The 25,056-nt window shown below is 39.0% G+C and overlaps 1 protein-coding gene across 4 annotated transcripts in view; it reads left to right on the top strand.

The window, feature by feature from the left end:
* VWA8 (von Willebrand factor A domain containing 8) overlaps positions 1 to 25,056 on the top strand; it is a 408,658-nt gene that overhangs the window by 251,390 nt on the left and 132,212 nt on the right. For all 4 annotated transcript variants that reach the window (XM_060194755.1, XM_060194752.1, XM_060194753.1 and 1 more), the window contains exons 28-32: positions 230 to 368; positions 4,177 to 4,376; positions 19,963 to 20,073; positions 22,421 to 22,485; positions 23,102 to 23,227. In XM_060194755.1, the coding sequence (XP_060050738.1) occupies positions 230 to 368; positions 4,177 to 4,376; positions 19,963 to 20,073; positions 22,421 to 22,485; positions 23,102 to 23,227 (641 nt within the window). The remainder of the gene's footprint in view (positions 1 to 229; positions 369 to 4,176; positions 4,377 to 19,962; positions 20,074 to 22,420; positions 22,486 to 23,101; positions 23,228 to 25,056) is intronic.

The following is a 25,056-nucleotide window of genomic DNA, read 5'->3' as shown; positions in this document are numbered from 1 at the left end:
CTGGGAAGTGTTTTGCATGTACAAACTATTATATTTACTGTCGACTATAAAACATTAATCTCCCCAATAAAGAAATTTAAAAAATAAATAAACATGAAAAAAAAAAGATAATGAGAGGAGCTAACTCTAGGTATTGAGTGTGTGAAAGTAAAGTCTACATTTTGGAGGTACTTTTCTATATTTTGATAACTCTCCAAGTTTCTTATCTCAGCTAACGTCTGTATTATAGGGCCCCGCACCTATAAATATTCAGAAGTACCCAATAGAAAGACATGAAGAGAGATCCCTAACCTTCACTGAAGAGTGTGCTTCCTGGAAGTTGCCACTGGATGAGATTAATTTAATCTGTGACATTGCTACATCACATGGTATGTTAATTTTGCTCCTTTTCTTTTTGAGCTGATTTTCTATACACATAAAAAAAAAGTCGGGGAGTCGGGTGGTAGTGCAGCGAGTTAACCGCACGTGGCATGAAGCCCAAGGACTGTTGTAAGGATCCCGGTTCGAGCCCCTAGGTCCCCACCTGCAGGGGAGTCGCTTCACAGACGGTGAAGCAGGTCTGCAGGTATCTTTCTCTCCCCTCTCTGTCTTCCCCTCCTCTCGCCATTTTTCTCTGTCCCGTCTAACAACAACATCAGTAACAACAACGATAACTACAACAACAATAAAAAATAAGGACAACAAAAGGAAAAATAAATAAATAAAATTTAGAAAAAAGTCTATGTTAGACTGTCATTTTTGGGTAGCAATATGTAATTTAGGTAATTGATTACATATATATGTAATCAATTATATATATGTATATATATGTAATTTATAACAAATTTCCTCTTACAATCTAGAAAAACACAATAGAAGAGTACACATCAGAATAGCTAAATTTATCTGAATAGGTCTGCTTCTCATTAAAATTATAGCACAAAGTTAAACACACCAGGCATGCTAAAAATAGAACCGGGGGGGGGGGGTAGACAAGAAACACTGAACTTTTTTTGGCTGGAATTCCAATTGGATGATCACATAAACCATGAAAGGATGTCTGGAGTAATTTGTCATTTTTTGTTTGTTTGTTTGTTTGTTATCAGAGCACTACTAGCTCTGGCTTATGGTGATGTAGGGGGTTAAACCTGGGACTTTGGAGCCTCAGTCATGAGAGTCACTGAATAACCATTATGCTGTGTACCCCCTGCCCAGTCTGGAGTAATTTGTAGTCATTAAATTTCTCATTGTAAAAAATTTCCCAAAAAAGAATGTACATGTTTGGAGTTTGTGTTTTTGAACTGTTGCCATTACCTCCCCCACTCATAAGATATGTCCTGAGTATCTTCAGGTGGATGTTTCTCAGTTGGTGGCTGTTGCTCAGGGAACAAGAACAAGTGGTGGGAAGGGGAAGACCAGCATCTCTTATCTAAGATGTAAATCATGAAGGCAAAATTAGAGAAGAAAGCCTTTGTTCCTATTAACTTGGGTGGTTGTGATTTTATTCCTAAAACCAGCTATGTTGAATCAAAATGCTTTTTTCCCCAATTTTTATTTATGAAAAGGAAACAATGACAAAAAACGTAGGATAAGAGGGGTACAACTCCACACAGTTCCCACTACCAGAACTCCATATCCCATCCCATCCCCTGATAGCTTTCCTATTCTTAATCCCAGTGGTAGTATGGACCCAGGGTCATTATGAGGTGCAGAAGGTGGAAGGTCTGGCTTCTGTAACTGCTTCCCTGCTGAACATGGGCATGGCAGGTCGATCCATACTCCCAGCCTATCTCTCTCTTTCTCTAGTGGGATGGGGCTCTGAGGAATCAGGGCTCCAGGACACATTGGTGGAGTTGTCTGCCTAGGGAAGTCTGTTTGGCGTCATGGTAGCATCTGGAACCTGGTGGCTGAAAAAAGAGTTAACATACAAAGCCAAACAAATTGTTGACGAATCATGAATCTAAAAGCTGGGATAGTTCAGAGTTGGGGGAGTCTCCGTTTTGTAGATAGTTAGTAGTCCTATTTTAGTTATATACCAAAGAGTCCATGACTATACTAGTCTTTTTTTTGTTTGTTTCCTGAGCCTGAAATCTGATATGCAGGTGGATCCAAGTTATTGTCTGGGGAGATGATGTCATGGCTGGAAAAAGGATCAAAATGCTTTTTAAAATGTACTTTGTGGGGAGCTGACTGACACCCTAACATATGTTATATTCACTTATGAGGTGTAACTGGATTATGCACATAGTGTTTGACCTTTGTCTTGTAATTAGATTTTGACTAAGTATGTGGTAATCCTCTGTCCCTTGACTGTGACAGGCCCTCACTAGCTAGAGCACTTTTCTCATTAAACTTTAGGTCATAATTTTATGCTTTATTTTCAGCACAACATTCCAGGTAGCAATTTATAGTTAGAACTGGCCCTGGTAATCAAAACATATTTGTTAGCCCTGATACAATTTAACCTTCTCAGTTTTGCCCACTTTTTATTTTACTACCAAGCTAGGGCTAGGTACCTGCACCATTCCACTATTCCTGATGGCCATTTTTCTGCTCTCACACGCTTGCACTCTCTCTCAGATAGAGGGTAAGGAGAGCCATCTGCAGCACAGCTCCACTGCTTGTCAAATCCCCCTCCCCCCCCCCCCCCCCCACTGTAGGTAGGAATCAGGAGATTGAGCCTGGGTCCTTAAGCATGTTAATACACTCTAGCAGGTATATCACTTCCCACCTTCACATTTTGTTTTTTAGCCTGGTCTGCATTTGTGAGGAAATGGATATTTTCTTTGGTTAGAATAAACATTAAAGATATATAGCACATCTCTGTGTGTGCATATATATTATACATATACATATATGTATTATACTTATACATATATATTTGAATGAAAGCCTAAACAGTGCTTAATGTTGTAAGTAGATTAAGTATACTTTTAATATTTTCTCCATTATTGCTCCCCTACACTGTGTGGGAAGGTGCTCAAGAAATGCTGAATTGAATTGAGTTTACTTATGCTGATACTGGAAGCTTTGACAAGTTCCTCGGATTACAATTGACATGATTCTATCAGAGAGTGGAGCCTGTGATGAGGTTCTTGTGACCTCCTAATTGATACCTTCTTCTGCTCATTGAATTGAATTGTGCTTATTATCATTGTTAGCTGTTACTTAAATTTGCTGTTTCTTCATCTATAATAATAAAATCTTGTATATTTGTATGGTGAATGAAGTATTGCATACATAAGGTCCTGAATTTGATCACAAGTATTGCATGTACTGTATACTGCTCTGGTTCTATCTCCTTTTCTCCTCTCTCATTAATAAATCTTAAAGGGAAAAAAAAGAACAGAATAGAAACACTAGTATATAATTTAGAAAAATGGACATAGTTATCTACTTATATTGAAAATATAGATCTTTTTTAGAATAATATTCATATATGAGCAGCAGAAATAACAAAAAAAGGTGTGTGTGTATGTGTGTGTGTATGGGGGATTCCAGCAAGAAAAGCCTAAAGACCAAGTAACTCTAAAAAGCACAAGATTAGCAGCTAAAAGATGTTTATCTGAACTGTTGTTCATCTGAACTGTTAATCAGAGAAAACAGATCTCTGTCTAATCATATTTTGCTTTCACGCAAGGAAGAGTTTCCTGACATTGGAGAGTGTTACATACTTGCCTGTGTTTTCATGAGATATTATGAAATTATTTAGTAATATGTACATGTTCCCAAAATAAATATTTAGAAGACAACATATGTGAATTACCATTCCCAGTATTAGACAAAGTTACATAACTTACAATTTAAGGCACTTTTAAAAAATAATTTAATGAGAGAAGGATATGGAAGGAAAGATACAGAGAGAAATAACAGCACTGCTCAACTCTGGCTTATTGTAGTGCTGGGGATGGAACCTGGCACCATGGAACCTCAGGCAAGAAATTCTTTTGCATAACAATTATGCTATCTCCCAACCCCAATTTTAAGCATTTTTGAAAGATTTCAGTATGGAACATGAATGAATTGGTATGGCCCCATCTACATGTAGGGCAAGAACTCTGATCAGTTCATTTGTGAATCCTCCTCTGTGTTCTGATGCAGCTTAGTCTCAATGAGTCAGATCTCCCTGGACCTCTTGGCAAGTCAGAAAATCCTCTGTCAGCCACACCACTAACAAATTTTTCTCTTTCATTTCAGAAAATGGGGAAAATACTCTCTACGCAGTTGCGTGCAATCCTGTCTCCCTGTACTTTATGAATATGGATGGGAAGAATGGCTACTTTGTCGACTTATATGACATCTTTCCAAGAACAGCCAGTGGTGTGTGGCACCCATTTGTGACAGTAGCCCCACTGGGAAACCCTCTTAAAGGCCAAGTGATTCTCCACGAGCAGCAGGTAACCCACCCCCAATCACACACATGGCAAAGCTGTGCCAAGAGTAACTCATGTGAAGGGAAAAGCAAGTGTGATTTGCAACTGTTAGCTGAAAATATGTGTTTTCATAAAGGTCAAGGAAGAAGACCTCAGAGGGTCAGAGATGGGGGGTGTATCTTATCAGTTACACAGAGACAGGCTAATAGCTTCCTTTCTATTGAGACTTAAGCATGAACTGTTATTCTGCTAGCAAATATGTCAAGGTTTCTTCTCCTTAAGATGAACACCTGATGCCTGACAGTTCTTTCTTTTTTTAAAAAAAGATTTATTTATTTATTTATGAAAGAGAGACAAGAGCCTTTCTCAGCTCTGGCTTATGGTTGTGCTGAAGATTGAACCTGCAACCTCTGAGCCTCAGACGTGAAAGACTTTTGCACAACCTTTATCCTGTCTCCCCAGCTCTCTTTCCCCACCCCGCCACCCCCACTAGGATTTTATCACTGGAGCTTGATGCCTGTACAACTCTACTGCTCTTGATCATTATTATTATTTTTTTCTGGGAATCTTCTTTCTTTTCTTTTTTAACATTTTAAAGTGTGGTTTTTATTAGTAATTTAACATCCAAGATCTAAGATTACAGGAGTATAATTCCACACCACACCCACCACCACAGTTCTGTGTCCTCCTCTCCCCTTGCCCACTAAAAGTAACCACCATACTTTTCACAAAATCTTAGGAACAATTTAATTACTTTTTTTAAATGAAGTCCATTCTATATACTGCACATATGAGTGAAACCATCTGATGATTGTATTTCAGAGAAATGCAGGTCATTTGGTAACAAGACATAAATTCTAACAGTAGGAATTCTTGAACACAAAAATGTGAAGGGTAAAACTTCTTGACTTTACCCTTTCTACTTCCTCCACATTAAATTACAAAAAATAAGTCAATGAAAGCATAGCCCAGTGGGTGGGAGGTTAGCACAGTTGTTACACAAAAGATCTTCTTGGCAGGAGCTCCAAGGTTTCAGGTTCAACAATAGGCATGGTGGTCATCCTCCCCCCATTATTTATATTGAGAGTGAAAAACAGAGAATGAGGATAGACCTCCACAGCACTGCTTCACTACTCATGACACTCCACCCTCTGCAGGCATTCCCATCTGATGTCCTGGGGCTCGAACCCAGGACCTCTACCATAGTAAAGTGTGTACTTGACTCTTCTGTCACACTACCAGGCAAGCTACCACTCAACTCCCTGATAATTCTTACTTGTGAAGTTTATGCTCTTTCTGAGGAGATAGACTACAAGCATGTTAACAAATAAATGCACTAGTTTCAGGTAATGGTAAAGAGTATAGAGAAACAAAGTAAAGTGATAGGCTAGGCCTGAGGGAGTTGAATGGGTGAAGAGTATCTCAAAGAGAAGGATCAAAAGTTAAAGGCTGACAGTGTGTAAAGAGAGTGATGACATCCAGAATCCCATGCTATTCCTACATGGTCCAGTAAGGTAGCTGCTAGCTGTGTAAACATGGGAGAAAAGGGAGCAAGAGAACTGGATTAGGTTGCCCAGCAGATAGGGGGAAACTGAGAGTCCATACTAAATCAATTAACTTAACAGCTACTTCTTCCACCATCTCCTCCCCAGCTCCATGCCCTGAATTAAAGTCTACCTACTTTGTCACATTCAGGGCAGATACTCAGACAATAGTCTAGTTTGAATGATTTTAAAACACTCATTATACAATAACAAACATGAAAGAGATGCAGTGTTGTCACTGCAAGTTGGTTTTTTGTTTTGTTTGTTTTGTTTGCAAGTTGTTTGTTTGTTTGTTTTCTTTTCTTTTTTGGTTTTTGTTTTCCAGAGCACTGCTCAACTCTGGCTTATGATGGTGTTGGGGATTGAACTTGGAACTTTGGATGCCTCAGACACAAAAGTCTTTTTGCAGAACCATTAACTTGTCTCACCAGACTGTCACTTTGCATTTATTTAAAGTTACTGTAAGGACTGGAGAGAGAGCTCACCAGCTAGGGTGCCAACCTCAGTTTGAACCCCAGCACCACATGAGAAATGCTCTTGTAACTGAAGGAGTTTCGGCACTATGGTCTTTCCCCATCTACTTCTCTGTACGGCTGAAAAAAAGTAGTTCATAGCATTGAAATCACACATTTGTGAGGTCCCGGTTCCATAAAAAATAAAGCCACTTTGCAAGCAGAATGTTACCAAGAAACTGTACTCTCAGAGGATAGGCTGTGGCTTACCTGGTATAGAGTTTCCTGTGCACGAGGACCTGAGTTTAAACCCCTGAGTTTATCTCCCAGCTACCATGCACAAGTATGTACATCCTGCACTGGGGAAGCTGCAGGAGTAAGACAGCACCACTGTCTTTCCTCTCTCCCTCTGTCTCTCATTCTATTACATTAAAAAAAAAAAAGAGTCTGCCAGGAGCACTGGAATCATACAGATGGAAACAGAGAGAACCTTGGTGACAAAAAGACAGAAAATAATAAGCGAAGTAACACATAAAAAAATGTTACGTAAATGACATTTCAGTATTTCACTAGGTAAATAAGTCAGCCTTAGTTTGAGGACTTGCCTAGGAGTTATCAACCATTCTTAGTTTGTTCCTCACATTTTTAAAATTTTTTACTCTCTCTGAGAAACAAGACTTAGATATAGCCAAATATTACTTATAGAAGTTTCAACCTAGTATAGGTTCCACCAAAATATCAGTGTCATTGAGTTAGATTCTATAGCCGGAAGAATCTCTCATCAAAACCATGCAATATCTTTATGATTTTTTCAAAATAATGGCTTTGCTTGTTTTTGAGGTAAACTTGGTTTAAAAGACTATACGTGTTTTAGAAGCATAGAGTTGAGAGATTTCTCAACTCTTCAAAATATGTTACTATAGTGCACCGTCCACCAAAACACCAGTATCCCTCCACCAAAGTCCATACTAACCCTCCCACCCTTGTTATTCCGTCTCCCCACATACACTAACACTAGTCCACATTGGTCAACCCAATGATATAGTCCGCAGCCAAAGACTTGTCTTCGTTTTACACTACTTGCTCCTTTACTTTCTTATATATGAGAAAGTACATTAAGTATTTCCCTTTTATTTACTTTTCATTATAAGGTTGGTATGGTGTTAATGGTATCCTTTAACTGTTGTTTGTCTGATAAGCTCTTCATCATTCCTTCAAACATGATTGATAATCTAACTCAAAAGAGTATTCCTGGAGAATTATGTCTTTTCTATTCAAAGATTGAATATATTTTGCCAGTCTTTTTTTTTAATTTATTTATCTACTTATAAAAGGGAAACCTTGACAAAACCATAGGATAAGAGGAGTACAACTCCACAAAATTCCCACCATCAGAACTCCATATCCCATCCCCTCCCCTGGTATCTTTCTTATTCTTTAACCCTCTGGGAGTATGGATCCAAGGTCATTGTGGGATGCAGAAGGTGGAAGGTCTGGTTTCTGTAATTGCTTCCCTGAAGAACATGAGCATTGACAAGTGGATCCATACTCCCAGCCTGCCTCTCTCTTTCCCTAGTAGGGTGGGGCTCTGGGGAAGCAGAGCTCCAGGACATTGGTGGGGTTGTCTGTCCAGGGAAGTTTAGTCCTCATGCTGCTAGCATCTGGAACCTGGTGGCTAAAAAGAGAGTTAACATACAAAGCCAAACAAGTTGTTAATCAATCATGAACTTAAAGGCTGAAATAGTGTAGATGAAGAGTTGGAGGGGGTCTCCATTTTGTAGATAGCTAGTAGGCATATTTTAGTTATATTCCAAAGGGCTTGTGGCTATATTAGTTTTTTCTTCTGTTTTTTTTCTTTTTTTTTTTTTGCCTGAGACTGAAATCTGATATGCAGGTAGATCCAAGTTATTGTCTGGGGAGATGATGTCATGGCTGGAAAAGGAATAGAAAGCTAGATCAGGGAAGAGAGTAGCTTCCTAGTATGGGAAAAGTGTATAAATATTGTTGACTGTAAACCCTATTGATTTGATTTGGTGTTGGGCCCATATTCAGCTTAGCAGCCTCTGTGAACTCTGCATCCCTGTAGATCTGAGCTCACATTCTGTGGTCATGATTAGGAACATTCCAAGGTGCCCCAATATCGACCCATCTTCCTCAGGTGTAGCATAGAGTATGTTGTCCATCCTCCCTTTGGAGGATGGAACATTCTCTACCATTGTTGATCCAAGTTGAGGGCAAGGTCCTGTGGGGGCCCACAAAGGGGTCTGTTGTGTTGTTCCTGACAGAAATGACCGGTAACAGTGGAGAGAGGGATTTATTTGAGGTCTAGGCCCATCAAGTCTTTTTGGGAATCTCAGGACTCCCTGAATAGGGCCCCAGCTGATGGGGTGGCCTGATAGTGACTAAAAAGTCATTGTTAAAGTATGCCAGTCTCTTGCCCTTATTCAGCTTTTGCAGTCCTTGCTTTGATAAGGTTAGCTTTGGAATGAGTGAGAGAACTGTAATAGAAAGTAGGTGAGGAGGGTATCTAAGTCTATTAGATACTATTTCATTAGGAACTTTATACTGACTCACTGCAGACTATTGTGTACTTTTGATTTCAGATATATACTTTGCCCTAATTTATGGATACATGTGAACATATATGCTCTATCATATGGGAGCTGGTCTATATCTAGGTTTTGGGACTTTGTTAGGAAGTGAACCACCTGGAATGGAATTAGAGAATACTATGAAAGTGAAGGTATCACCCAAGTAATGAGGGTAAAGGGTTGACATTCCATGCCTAACATCTCTGGACACAGTCTGAAGTGAAGCATACCGAGGTGGTACTCCTTGCATTGATTAGATTGGGATCACCATATGCAATATCATTTCGTATGAATTGAGAGAAGCATGCAGGAAAGTGAGCCCCACCCTAGTGGTTCCAGGACTTGGGGAAATATAGAGGAAGTAGGAGGTTCCTGCTATCTTAGGGTTAAGAAGACAATAGAGAGTTATTGATATAATCAACATTATTTGGCAACTGGGTTAACTTTGAAAAATCCCTTTGTTAGGATTTACTGTATCATACACAACATCACCATAATTTATGTCCTTTGACAATATTTGTATATAGCTGTGCCACCAGTTGCTTCTGTTCTCCTTGGTCTAGGCTTTTGAGAGAGTCAACATAGCAAAGACTCAGCCTATATATTAAATTTTTCCCCTCTCATATTAAGTAGTGATTTATATGACTACAAATTAATAGGAGTGTACATGAACACCATTCCCACCACCAAAAGACTGTGTCCCATCCTATCCATCAGCCCCCCACCCCTACCCTGGGAAGCCGAACATCCACCCTCACCCTCAACCCAAGGTTTTTACTTTGGTGCCCTACTCCAAATTCAGTCAAATCCTGCTTTTTGTTTCCCTTTCTGTTCTTCTCTCTCAGCTTCTGTTTATGAGTGGGATCATCCCATACTCATCTTTATCTTTCTGACTTAGCTCACTTAACATAATTTCTTCTAGCTCCATCCAAGATGGGTCAGAGAAGGTGGGTTCATTGTTCTTCATAGCTGCATAATATTCTATTGTGTATACATACCACAGCTTTCTCAGCCACTTATCTGTTGGCCAACTGGGTTGTTTCCAGGTTTTAGCTATTATGAATTGTGCTGCTATGAACATAGGTGTACACATATCTTTTTGATTGGGCATTATGGAATCCTTGGGGTATATCCCCAGGAGAGGAATTACTGGGTCATATGGAAGGTCCATGTCTAGCCTTGTGAGAGTTCTCCAGACTGCTCTCTACAGAGGCTGGACCAATTTACATTCCCACCAGCAGTGCAGAAGGGTTCCTCTGTCCCCACAGCCTCTCCAGCATTTGTTGCTGCTGTCCTTTTTGATGTATGCCATTCTCACAGGGGTGAGGTGATATCTCAGTATTGTCTTCATTGGAATTTCTCTGACAATCTGCAACCTGGAACAATTTTTCATGTGTTGTTAGCCTTTTGGATCTCTTCTGTAGTGAATGTTCTGTTCATATCCTCTGCCCATTTTTGGATGGGGTCATTTGCTTTTTTTGTTGCTAAGTTTGCTGAGCTCTTTTGTATATTTTGTTGATTAGTCTCTTGTCTGATATATGGCATATGAAGATCTTCTCCCATTCTGTGAGGGGTCTCCTTGTTTGTGTGATAGTTTCTTTGGCCATGCAGAAGCTTTTCAATTTGATGTAGTCCCATTGATTTGTTTCTGCTTTAGTCTTCCTTGCAGTTGGGTTTATGTCATCAAAGATGCCCTTGAGGTTTAGGTGGGAAAGTGTTCCACCAATGTTTTCCCCTAAGTATTTGACAGTTTCTGGTCTAACATCCAGGTACTTGATCCATTTGGAGTTGATGTTTGTTTCTGGTGAGATAAAGTGATTCAGTTTCATTCTTCTGCATGTTTCAACCCAGTTTTTCCAGCACCATGTATTGAAGAGAGCTTCCTTCCTCCATTTAATACTTTGGGCCCCCTTATCAAAGCTTAGATGCTCATAGGTGTGGGGGTTTAGTTCTGGGCTTTCAATTCTGTTCCACTGGTGTGTGTGCCTATTTTTGTTCCAGTACCAGGCTGTTTTGATGATATGGCCTTATAAAATAGTTAGAGATCTGGGAGTGTGATGCCTCCATTTCTGTTTCTTTTCCTCAAGATGGTTTTGGCAATTCTATGTGTTTTCTGGTTCCAGATAAATGATTGTAGTTTTTTGTTCAATTCTCTTAAAGAAGCTTGGTGGAACTTTGATGGGTATTGGGTTAAATTTGTATATGGCTCTGGGGAGAATATTCATTTTGATTATATTTATTCATCCAATCCATGAGCATAGGACATCTTTCCATTTCTTGGTATCAGTTTCTATTTCCTTGAATAGTGACTCATAGTTTTTAGTATACAAGTCTTTCACTTCTTTGGTCAGGTTTATTCCTAGGTATTTTACTGATTTTGCTGCAACAGTAAATGGGAGTGATTTCTGGATATCTTTTTCTTCAGATTTAGTGTCTACATAAAGAAATGCCACTGATTTTTGTACATCGATTTGTAGCCTGACACCTTGCTATATTGCTTAATTACTTCCAGTAGTTTTCTGCTGGATTCTTTAGGTTTTTCTATGTATACTATCATATCATCTGCAAATAGTGAGAGCTTGACTTCTTCCCTTCCAATCTGTATTCCTTATATTCCTTTCTCTTGCCTGATTGCTATGGCAAGAGCTTCCAATATGATGTTGAAGAGTAATGGTGATAATGGACAGCCCTGTCTAGTCCCTGATCTGAGGGGGAATGTGTTTAGCTTCTGTCCATTTAGTATGATCTTGGCTGTAGGTTTGCTATATATGGAGTCCACTGTCTTGAGGAATTTCCCATATATACCCATTTTTTCTTTGTAGTGTTTTGAGCATGAATGGGTGTTGGATTTTGTCAAAGGCTTTCTCTGCATCTATTGAGATAATCATGTGGTTTTTGTGTTTGCTTTTGTTGATGTGGTGAATGACATTGATTGACTTACGTATCTTGAACCAGCCTTGCATTCCTGGGATAAATCCCACTTGGTCGTGATGAACAATCTTTTTGATATACTGCTGTATCTGGTTGGCCAGGATCTTGTTTAATATTTTGTCATCTATGTTCATCAGAGATATTGGTCTGTAGTTTTCCTTTTTTTGTTGTGTCCCTATCTGCTTTTCGTATCAGGGTGATGTTGGCTTCATAGAAGGTGAAAGGGAGTGTTCCTGTTTCTTTGATCTTGTGGAAGAGCTTTAGAAGTATAGGTATTAGCTGTTTCTTGAAGGTTTTGTAGACTTCATTTGTGAAGCCATCTGGTCCAGGACTTTTGTTGTTGGGTTGCCAGTCTTTTGTAGCTGCTGAAATTTCTGTTGAAAAATCAGTATGTGGTCTGGGGGGAATTTTTTTATAGGCCTTTTTTGCTTTTTTTTTTTTTTAAGATTCTCTATTTTTTATCTTTTTAATTTTAGTTATTATGTGCCTTAAAGACTTTAAGGTTGAAATATTTTTGGAGTTCATAAAGATGCTTGGATCTACTAACACTAAATTGCAGGAAACTCTCAGCTAATAACTTATTTAATTATATTTTTTTTTAGTGGATTGAGGCAGAGAAGAAATCAAGAAGGAATGGGGACATAGAGAGAGGGGTGGGGGCAGGTGGTGGTGTACCGGGTTGAGCGCACATGTTACAATGCACAAAAACCTAGGTTCAAGCCCCTGGCCCCCACCTGCAGGGGGAAAGCTTCACAAGTGGTGAAGCAGTGCCGCAGGTGTCTCTCTCCCTATTACCCCCTTCCCTCTCAATTTCTGACTGTCTCTATCCAGCAAATAAATAAAGATTTTTAAAAAATAAAAAAGAGAGAGAAAGCGAGACACCTGCTGCACTGCTTCAGGTTTGGACCAGGGCTTGAAGCTGACTCCTTGTGTATAGTAACTTGTGTGCTTAACCAGGTGTGCCGTCACCTGGCCCTTCAGCTAATATTTCTTCAAATAAGAATGCTGACCTTTCTCTTTTCTTTGGGTACTCCTATGATGTGAGCATTGTGCCTTTTAATGTCACACAGCTTTCTTGTACTATCTTTATTTGTTTTACTGATTTATTGTGGAGCCAGAGACTTATGTGCACATCATTTCACTGCTCCAAGGCTCTTTTTTTGATCCATATAGAGACGTAGAGAGACAGTACAGCATCAGAACTTCCCTCATTGTCACAGTGGCACACTGATATCATCATTCCAAGGCTCAGATCTTGGCTACATGCATGGTAAAGGTGGTACCCTACCTAGGATATCTTTTACCATTTTATTTATTTTAGTTCATTCCCTCCCCCCTTGTTGCTAGTATTTCTATACTACCTTCCAGTCCACCACTTTGACTTTTGGCTTCTATCTTTCTGATGGTATTCTTTCTCTATGTATCAGTAGCTCAGTACTATATCCTTTATTTCTCTGACTTTTTTTCAGACTTTGTTGACTTGTTCTTCCATTGAACTTTTAATTTTGGTGAACATCCTTAGAATGAAAATTTTGAATTCATTAGAAAGTTTGTATATTTTTATTGAATTTGGGGTTTTATTCATGCTGACTTATTTTCTCTGATGAATGACTCTATATTGAGCAAAGCCTTTATCAGAAGTGTTTCTAAATAACAGGATCCTCGAGAAAAAACAATGTTGAGACCATAAAACTCTAGTACTATTTAATAATTTGTTATATGTAAATTTGGGGTTTTTCTCAAACTAACATCAGTTCAGGGGATTTCCTCTGTGTTCTTTTAGGACTAGAGTCAGAAGTCTATGCTTGAGTTGTCTTGGGCTGTGACCAGGGGTTTTATAGCCACAAGTGCTTGGCTGAGGCTACCACAATGAGTTTCAGCCAATCTGAGTAGTAACCAAATGTTTTAGATTTTTCGGTGCTTCATAGGTTGTTAGGGGAGCCCATTCTGGCAGACCATGTGCCATAAATGCAGTACTGTTCCCTGACTCCATCATGAAGATCTATTACTATAGAAACTGAATTCTACGCCATCCTTGTGTTTCGTGCCATGTGCACTTAACCTGCTGTGCAACCGCCTGACTCCATAGAAACTGAATTCTAGTATGACTGGTTTCACCAGACTACACTCAACAGTCTGGAAGGGTGTTACTGCTTCCATGATATTTAAGACTTTAATTTCTCATTTCTGTTGTAAAGTTGTTAAAATTTATTATTATGATGATGATGTTATAATAAGTTTTGGACATGGGAATCTTAGTTCAAGTTTCCTGTTTGTCTGATTAAAGTTATCTGTATTTTGGGAGTCAGGCAGTAGCGCATCGGGTTAAGTGCACGTGGCACAAAGAGCAAGGACCAGCTTAAGGATGCCAGTTTGAGCCCCCAGCTCCCTACCTCCAGGGGTGTCGCTTCACAGGTGGTGAAGCAGGTCTGCAAGTGTCTATCTTTCTCGCCCCCTCTCTGTCTTCCCCCTCCTCTCTCTATTTCTCTCTGTCCTATCCAACAACGATGACAACACTAATAACTACAACAATAAAAAAACAATAAGGGCAACAAAAGGGAATAAATAAATAAAATGAATATTTTTTAAAAAGTTATCTGTATTTTGGGTCTCTTCCTGATTGTAGCTTATTGTCAGGTAGAATGACTTTTTATCTTTCTTTTTTTTTTTTTTAACCTTTGTTAAGGGTATCTCTGTGTCATCTCCACCAGAATGCCGGGATTTTCTCTCTTGCTTATTTGAGACCCAAAACCCATTTCCATGCAAGGTTTTCCATTTCTATGACTTTGTAGTTATTTTAGGGATGAAAGAAAAAGACCCTTCTTTTTGGTCATTTGGCTTTGCCCCCCTCCCTTGGTGATTTTTAATTCAGTGAATTGGTCAGGCTTGAATAGGAATCTAGGAAATATTTAGTCAAATAGTTCTGCTCCGTGTTCAACTGTCCAATTAACTATCAAATTTACATATAGCAAATTGTTAAATAGGGTTTTATGTTCTCAGCATTTTATTTTATCAAAGATCCTATTATTTAGAAACACTTCTGGTTAAGGCTTTGTTCACTTAAAGTATCATTCATCAGAGAAAATATGGTATTCATTGTAAAGGTAAACTTGACTTCCTTAGCTAGCACTTTGCCCCCTGGCATTCTTTCATGTTACCTGGCACCACATTGACCACTGTTTCAGCAATTTTCTAGAAAGCCACCTTAACACACTTAGTAGATAATGAACAGCTGTTCAGATCCTTCCACTCTGCTTGTCATTTGAACCATATATTCATTCTCTCTTTTTTAAATTTTTTAAAGCTATCTATTTATTGGATAGAGACAGCCAGAAATCAAATTGGAAGAGGGTTATGGGAAGGGACAGAGAGAGACACCTACAACACTGCTTCATCACTTGCAAAGCTTTCCCCCTGCAGGTGGAGACGGGGGCTCAAACCCTGGTCCTTGCACATTGTAACATGTGCGCTCAGCCGTGTATGCCACCACCCAGCCCCCATATCTTCATTTTCTTTTTTTTTAAAGATTCAAAAAAATTATTTATAAAATGGAAATATCGATAAGCCATAGGACCATATCTTTATTTTCTAGAGAAAATATCTTAGTATATCTATTTTATATTGTGGTTCTGCTTTGGGATATAAACCGTCTTTAAGCAAACAACATGAAGATATAAAGTTTAGGAAGTGAACATTTTAGTTGAAAAAAAATTAACACACTGCTGTCATTTCTTCCCTTCACCCATCCATTTTGCCATAACTGAGAAGAGAGCTAAAATGTTTCTGCAAAATACTGCCATTACTTCATCTCTTTCTTGTTTTTTTAAAATACAGTTTCACATTGGCTATGTTTCCCCACTTAAAGAAGTTGTTCAGAAATCCCCTGCCAAAATAAAATCTGAAGTGAGGAAAGGGAAACTTTGCCATATCTAAAAATAAAATATCCCACCCCCACCCCCAGCCCCTGCATGAGATTGCTTTTACATCTGTACAAAGTTTAAAATTGTAGATTTGGAGACACTGAAGTCATCCAGAGGCTACTTTCCTCCCAGTCAAATGCAAACATAATAAAGTTGTTCACTTGGTTCTGCCTCTCTACCCCCTTGAAAGGAACCCCAAAGCCACAGTTATATGTGCTCAAGTGTGATGCAAAATTCTATTTTTATTTTATTTTATTTTATTTTATTTATTTTTTAAGAGGGACCTGATCAAAGTCCCATACTTTTTTTAAAAAAATATTTTATTTATTTATTCCCTTTGTTGCCCTTGTTGTTTTATTGTTGTAGTTATTATTGTTGTTGTCGTTGTTGGATAGGACAGAGAGAAATGGAGAGAGGAGGGGAAGACAGAGAAGAGGAGAGAAAGATAGACACTTGCAGACCTGCTTCACCGCCTGTGAAGCAACTCCCCTGCAGGTGGGGAGCCGGGGCTCGAACCGGGATCCTTATGCCAGTCCTTGTGCTTTGCACCACCTGCGCTTATCCCTCTGCTCTACAGCCCGACTCTCTATTTTATTTTATTTTTATTTTAAACTCAGACAGAGTATATCATTAGTCATTTAGAGAAGGAAAATATTAACATTCACAACGATGGAGCAGCAGAACTCCATGTTGCCTGTTGCTTCCAAAACTAATTTTAAAGATAGCCATTGATGAAAAATATGTGGTTTTTGTCACTGAGAAAGGCATAGCTTTCTGGTTCACTTTTTTTTTTTTTGGTTCCAAGGTATAATTATATACATATTAGACCCTAAGAAGAAAGAAGAGTGTAAAACTGTTTTTATTTTTCTGTTTAGTCTCATGTTTAATCATTTGCCTATTCTTTTGCTAAATTTTTTTGGGGGATTAAATATGATTTTTAGAACTTTCTTTTACTTAAAAAGAGCAGGGGAGAAAGCATACTGGTTAGACTGTTATGCCTAAGACTCTAAAGCTCCAGTTTCAAGCCCCTGCATCACCATAAACCAGAGCTGAGAAGTGCTGTGGTTATAAAAAGTTAATATTACCCAAATTACTGAAATGCTGAGAATTAATAGTAATGCTGAATATATTTATCATTTAAGATAGAGTTGCTCCTTTAAAAAATACGTACTGTTTTTAAAACCAGAATGGTAACTATGATTTATTTTCCCATTTTTATTTGATATTAATAATTGATTTAAAAATTGTAAGATTACAGGGATCAGGTGGAGACACACACAGCAGTGCTCTATCAGTCATGAAGCTCCCATGTAGTGGTCAGGGCTGGCACCCAGGCCCTTGTGCATGGTAATATGTGTACACTACCTGATCAGCCATATCCTGCCTCTGGGTGACTGTTTCTGTAGTTAATAATTTCATTTCAGTCTTGGGTAAGTCATGCTATTGTATAGTCTTTCAAACTGACAAGATATCTCTACTTGATATTTTATCGCCTTTACATTGTTAAATGTGGGTTCCATGAGCTCTCATCCACTTTTTATTTCATGTGGCACAATCATCTCCAGTTTCATCTATTTTGTCCCAAATGATAGAATTTTATCCTTTTAAAGATCCAAGTAGCATTCCATTGAGTCCACATCCCATAATTTCTTTACCTAGTTATCTGTTGATGGGCATTTAGATGGCTTCTGTTTCCTGGCTGTCATGGAAAGTGCTATGAACATAGGGTAGATATGTCCTTTTAATCCTTTGGCTCAGTGCCTGCACATTATGAATCCACTGCTCCTGGAGGCTATTTTTCCCATTTTGTTGCCCTTGTTGTTGCGTTTTTGTTGTAGTTGTTATTGCTGTCATAGCTGTTGCTGTTATTGTTGGATAGGACAGAGAAAAATGGAGAAAGGAGGGGAAGACAGAGAGAGGAAGAGAAAGATAGACACCTACAGACCTGCTTCACTGCTTGTAAAGCGACCCCCTGCAGGCAGGGGTGGGGTGCCTCGAACCGGCATCCTTATCCCAGTCCTTGCACTTTGCGTCATATGCGCCTAACGTGCTGCGCTACTGCCTAGCCCTTGCTATTTCCATTTTTTAAAGACTCTGATACCATTTTCCACTGGAGCTGTATCAATTTTAATTTCCATCAGTGATTAAAAAGTATCTTTTCTTCCACATCTTCACCAATACTTGCTTTGATCTTTCTGATGTGGACCTTTCTCACAGGTCTGAGCTGTTCTCTCTGGTCTCTCATTGTATTTAATTTTCACTTCTCTAGTAATAACTAATGTGGAACATTTTTTCCCCCCACTTCTGTTGGGTTATATGTCCTTTGGCAAATTGGCTAGGTCTTTCACCCATGTTTTTTTATTGAGAAATGGGGAATGAGGTGCTTCGATTTCTGTTGTTGAGTTATATGGCCTCTTTATATACTTTAGACCTTAATCCCTTATCAGATATGTGATGTCCAAATATCTTCTCCCATTTGCTCTATTCACCTTTTTTGGGTGTTAGCTTCTTGCTACATATAAAAGATGTGTGGAAATCATACTCTGAGGTCCTAGGTTTGCACATGAATCATGATTTCTACATAATATTTTTTTTTGTTTCTCTCTAGCTGAATTACATTATAATCAGGCAAATTTCATGGTTAGTTCATCATCCTTTTCTCCTTTATGTTTAGACATAAACTGGCTAAATATTGTGGAGCAAGTAGCATCTTCTAGTCTACTATATATACACACACATACATACATATATAAAGTATACATATTCTTTGACTTTATTTATTTATTTTGCTACCTACTCTTTATATTTATTTATTTACTTAGCCTCCAAGGTTATAGCTGGGACTCACTGCCTGTGCCATGAATACACTGCCCTGCACGCCTTTTTTTTTTTTCATTCTTTAAATAGGATAGGACAGAGAGAAATTGAGTGGGAAAGGGAAGACAGAGACAGGGAGAAAAAAATAGACACCTGCAGACCTGCTTCACCGCTTGTGAAGCAACCCCCCTGTAGGTGGGGAGCCAGGGGCTCAAACAGGGATCCTTGGGTCCTTGCACTTCAAATTGTGTGCTTAACCTGGTGTGCCACTGCCTAGCCACCCTCATTTTTATGAGGCCTGGCAAACAACTTGTAGAGATTTTTTTTTAGAAAAAAAAGCAACTATAAATTTAGTTTTATGTCTTTAAATTTTGAACTCTAGTATTAGTTCTTTAAATTTTTACTAAAAAAGGCCAACTTCTTTACATTTTCTTAAGGTATTTTGCCTTTTCTGGCTTTTTCAATTTAAGTTTTTACTTTGTATATTCCTATGTTATTTTAATGCTTAATGTTTATCTAAACAATTTTAAAGGACTCCTGATTACTGAGAAGTTATTACTTCATTTACATTTCTGTGATGAATAATTCAGGAGAATCTTCTTTTTTGTACATTATTACAGCACTAGCTTTGAGTGTTCTTCAAGCTTAATGAATTAAACAATGAAGAATAACTCTCATTATGAACTAGATTCTTGGGAGTTCGTCATATTTTCTTTCTACTCTAACTTTATATTGTATAGTAGTTATCTCAATTAAATGGTGATTTATGAAAAGAATAAATGGAATTTAATTATGTGTGACATAAGGGTTTTCAACTGAATAGTCTTTAGGTATAATTTTTATGTTAAGTAAATGGACATATAACAAAAGCCTCTTAAATCCCTCATTACCCATAGATTAAAAGGGATTCATGACTCAGAAAGTCTATGCTTATAAGGAATTGATTTTAAGGCAAAATGTTCAATGTATATTTAAATATACATTACATGATTAGAAACAGCTTCGTAGTAGTGGAGGAGGTAACAGTGGATGGAAAGCACAACTTGAATGCAGGAGATCCTGGGTTTGATCCCCAGCATCACATAAACTGGGGCAATGTTCTGGTTTCCTCACTCAGAAAATAAATAAACAAACACTTTAGAAACACCTTCATGCATCTAACACTTGAAACTCTCTATTAAGGAAAACTATTTAGTGTCTTTTGTGTCTCTCAAGTGTTTTTATTTTGTTGTCACCTCTGGTTTGTCACTGTCACCTTTACTCCTAGATTGCTATGAAGATGTTTCTTATTTTCTTAAGTTTAAAAAAAAAAAGATACAATTTTGAGCTTTCTGCTATTGTCTTTTTTTCCCCAGAGTAATGTTATCCTGCTGTTAGATACCACTACCCAAACCCTTCGCCGCCTTGCCCTTCCTTCTGAAGAGGTGACATCTAAGCAAACTTCCTGGTGGAACAAGGAGACAAAGGTAAGAAAGTCTCTTTCAGTTAGTTGAGCCAATTCCCCAAGATTTTCTAGAACTTTCCAAGCAGAAACAAAGCACACCCACCCATACTTTTCAGTGCCTTGTTTCTATAATGCCCTTGAGAATTCTCTAATAGTGCACCTGAAGATGTTAACATGATACAGAATGACATATATTAAATAAAATAGCCTCTTTTTTATGTGTTGCATTAACATATGTCATAGCTGAGTAGTGTTCTGGTAAAAATAAGAAGGAAAAGGAGAAGGAAAAAGGAAGAAGAAAGAAGAAAAAAGAGAAGGGCCAGGCAGCAGGTGTACCTATTAGAACATACACATTATCATAAGCAAGGATCCAGATCCAAACCCCTGATCCCCACCTGCAGGGGGAAGCTTCATGAGTAGTGAAGCAGTGCTGCAGGTCTCTTCCCACCACTCAGATTCTTTCATAAAAAGAAAGGAAAAGAGAGAGGAAGGAGGAGAGGGAGAGGGAGAGAGAGAGAGAGAGAAAGAGAGAGGGAGAGAGGCTGACTGGATATTGGAAGTGATGGATTTACTTATAGGCAACTAGCCCCAGCAATAACCCTAGTAGGAAAAAAGAAATCAGGACTGTGCTAACATTATGAACTATGTGTTATTCAAGAAAAATTCCTAAACACACAGTCACATTAAACTGTTTTTCCATTTTACATTTGTGTTGAGGATTCATGGAGTAACCCATGAGTATGGTACCTGGTTGTATCTGTTAGACAAATAAAACACTTTAGTTCATTAAGTAAGTTAAACTAGGACATAGACATTTGATGTTATTCTAAGAGAATTTATTCTGCCATTCAGGAATAGGTAATAAATATATAATAAGTCTTACCTTCTGCCCTGCAAGACAATATTCGTAAGTCTTAAAAACATGATCGAAAGAGATTTTTAGAATATCATCACTATGGAGGCTGACGGGCTGCTCACCTGGTAATTCTGATACATTACCAAGTGTGAGAGCTCAGCTTCAAGCCCCAGGCCACCACATGGGACTTCCTGTCAGGGGAAAACTTTATAAACACTGGAATGGTGATATAGTGTCTCTCCCTCTATCTCTACCTCTCTGTCTGTCTGTTGGTCCAACCTACTATCTAGAAGAAAGAAAAAAAGAATTGCCACTGGGAATGGTGGATTGATACAGGAACCAAGCCCCAGAATTAACCCTGGTGGCAAACAAAAAAATGTATATCATAAGTTTATCTACATCTGCGAAACAAGTACTTCTTATGTATTTATGTTGTGGTATAAATTGCACAGTTAGCCACTAAATAGCACAATGGTTTCCAACCTATATTTATACTAATATAGTTTTTAAAGATATATATTTATTTATTTGATAAGTTTAAGAAAAATTGAGAGAAAGGTGAGATAGAGAGGGTTTAAGGGGGTCTGGGCAGTAGCGCAGCTGGTTAAGTGCACGTGGTATGAAGTGTACGGACCAGCCTAAGGATCCTGGTTCAAGCCACCAGCTCCCTACCTGCAGGAGTTTGCTTTACAAGTGGTGAAGCAGGTCAGCAGGTGTCTATCTTTCTCTTCCCCTCTCTGTCTTCCTCTCCTCTCTCGATTTCTCTTCTCTGTCCTATCCAACTACAACAACAGCTATAACAACAATAACAACAACAAAAAGGCCCCAGGAACAGTGGATTCCTAGTGCAGGCACCAAGCCCCAGTGATAACTCTGGAGGCAAAAGAGAGAGAGAGAGAGAGGTTTTGAGCATTCTTCAGTAGTGCACCTGAAGATGCTAACATGATACAGAAGAATGATATACATTAAATACCAATAGCCTCTTTTTGTATGTGTTATATTAACATATGTCAGAGATGAGTAGTGCTCTGGTAAAATGAAAAAGGAGGAGGAGGAGCCAAGCAGTGAGTATACTTATTAGAACACACACATTACCATGAGCAAGAACCCATATTCAAGCTCTTGTTCCCCACCTTAGGGGGAGAGAGAGAGTGAGAGAGACCAATCGACCAACCTCAGATCTGCTTCACTGCTCCTGAAGTTTCCCCTCTGCAGGACAGTGGGGATTTGAACCCAAATCCTTGTGCATAGAAAAGTGTATGTTTGACTGGGTACACCATTACCCAGCCATTACTTTACAGTTTTATCCCACAGGCATCTTGTCATGTAATTCCTAGTACATTTTGAAATAGTTTTTAATCCATGTTACATGAGAGTCTTGAATTGGAAAAAGAGGCAGCCTCCTTGCAGCTTCTCTGTTTGAAGCATTGATATCTTTAAGCACACACTTCTGAAGAAACACGACTGTATCAGACAGTCCTAATATGAATGATTTGCTTTGTTTTGTCTTTAGGAGTCGTATAACATGTGCAAGGAATTTTCACACAAGAACTGGCTTGTGTTCTACAAAGAAAAAGGGTGAGCACTTCGTTGTAGATCATTTAAACGGTGTTCTTATTTTATCTTTTTTATTTCCTTTTGAACTAAGCTTGTTTATTATAAAATGAAGGTAACCACTTTATTATAAATGCAGTCACCCTACATTATAAACAGACATAAGAAAAGATAGTATCGAGTTGGTAAAAGAGCTCTCTTGAATAGTACAATGCTTTGCCATGTGCATGACTGCCACCACATAAAAGGAAGATTTGGTACTATGTTTTCTCTCGCTTTCTCTCTCACCCCACCCCACCCCTGCCCCTCTGCCTCTCTGTCTCTCAAAAAAAAGAGAAAAAAAAGAAAGAAAGGAAGGAAGAAAGAAAGAAAGAAAGAAAGAAAAGAAAGAAAGAGGAAAATGTAGAGATAGTGTTTATCTGCTACTCTGTAATAAGCCACTGCCAGTGTGGCGGCTTTTCCTTGCTGTCATGTCCTCTCAGCATTGTGTCCTTACTTATTGTTGGACCTTGCGCATGTGTTTTCCCCTCATTTCCTATTGTTCTCGGGGTTTCAGAATATATCATGGAATGTAAGGGCCATGGCTACCCAGTAATCATCCCTACCTTATCTTCTCAAATGACTTTCTTCTTCTTTCCAGGAATAACCTGACTGTGTTAGATGTTCTGGAAGGGCGAACTCATACCATCTCACTGCCCATCTACCTCAAATCGGTTTTCCTCGTCGCAGAGGACAAATGGCTGCTGGTGGAGGACAAAACAAACCAGTGGGTGCCTCTGCATAGGAAATCCCAGAGTGTCCTCTAGCCTAACCTTACTGATCAGTGTTTCTCTGGCCTTTATTTCCTCGGGGCTTGGAGTGGAGAGTTGCGGGTGGTGGTGGTGCCAGGGATTCCCCCAGGGTCTAGCATGCCAGAGGCATATGCCCTACAGCTGCTCCCTGTGTCAGCCTTTTTAATTTATTTTTGGATTTCATATTCATTTATTTTTTGACAGAAACATAGCAGGGAGATAAAGAGAATGAGGGAGGTCACAGCACCAAAGCATACTTCAATATGGTGGGGGCCACGCTGCACCTTGGGAGACACATGACAAAGCAATGCGCTATCCAGATGGGCTATGTTGCCACCATGACCATCCCTCCGCTCTCGTTTGTGTTTAAGATTCATAATTGTGCAGTTGCCTCTGAGCTATCACCTCTCCAACTATTTGTATATTTTTAGAATGGAAGTGGGGTGGGGAAGAGAGAGGGGGTTGTAAGCCATTCCACCATCCTTGGAATACTCTTTGCTGCTTTCATATCTGGTGTTGAGGATGGAAGCCAGAGCTTCACATAGTCAGGGCAGGGGTTCCACTACTGTGCTGCCTCCCTGACCCTCTGTGCCTGCTTTGTAATAGTTTCTAGATTTGACAGAATCTCAACACATGAACGTTAGAAAGAGGAAAGGGCTGGAAGATCGTTCACGTAGTAGAATGTATACTTCACTTTGCATAGGGACCTGGGTTTGAGCCCTCGCCACCACATGAGAACACTGGCATGGGGGATGCCTCATAAGCTGAGGGACAATGCTGTGGTGTCTCTCCCTTCCCTTCCCCTCTCCTCCCCTCTTCTCTTTTCTTTACCTGAGTACTGTTTAGTTTTAGCAGATTGAATCTAGAACCTCAGAATCTTAGGCATGAGAGTCTTTTGCATAACCATTATGCTACCTCCTTCCCTTTCTATTTCTCTCTCCCTCTCTCTCTCATTCTGAAAAAAAAAAAAAAAGACATTCTAGAAATAGTGGAATCATCAATAGGAAGCCTGATGGCAAAAATGACAACAACATCATGTTGCCATAGTGGAATAAGATGCTGGTTTAATGGTGGGCAAAGTGTATTGATACTTCTCTTGGAGAAATGTGGAAATAGACCCTGTGACAACAATCTTGTATCTGTTTTATTTCCTACAAAACAAAAGCAATAAAGGGGGAATTTAAATAAAATGTCACTTCACAAAGTAATTATGCAAATGTCCCCAGGGGTGACATTGAAACCAGTGGTGGAAGCATAATTTTCACCATAACATAAAGCATGACATAAAAACTGAGTTTTTGGGAGTCAGGTGGTGACGCAGTGGGTTAAGCGCATGTGGCGCTAAGCACAAGGACCTGCATAAGGATCCCGGTTCGAGCGCCCAGCTCCCCACCTGCAGGGGAGTCGCTTCACAGGCGGTGAAGTAGGTCTGCAGGTGTCTGTCTTTCTCTCCCCCTCTCTGTCTTCCCCTCTCCTCTCCATTTCTCTCTGTCCTATCCAACAACGATGACATCAACAACAACAGCAATAATAACGACAACAATAAAAAACAAGGGCAACGAAAGGGAAAATAAATAAATATTAAAAAAAAATTTTTTAACTGAGTTTTTTTTTAATTTTCCTTGTTAGCTCACAGAGAAGTGACTCTGTTCTTAACAGTGTTGAGACCACTTTTTCAGCTAATCCCTTTTGCAAAGGGACACAGGGTCCTTCCTGGAGCTGCTGATTTTTTGTAACTTTGCAGAATCTACCCTTGAGACGTTTCTTCTTTACTTTCCCTCTTATGTTCTTATTTGGTGATGTT

The sequence above is a fragment of the Erinaceus europaeus genome, chromosome 7 (genome assembly GCF_950295315.1).
Source record: "Erinaceus europaeus chromosome 7, mEriEur2.1, whole genome shotgun sequence".
Classification (NCBI taxonomy): domain Eukaryota; kingdom Metazoa; phylum Chordata; class Mammalia; order Eulipotyphla; family Erinaceidae; genus Erinaceus; species Erinaceus europaeus.
Note: the sequence above shows the minus strand (reverse complement) of the source record. Positions and strands in the feature narration are given on the sequence as shown.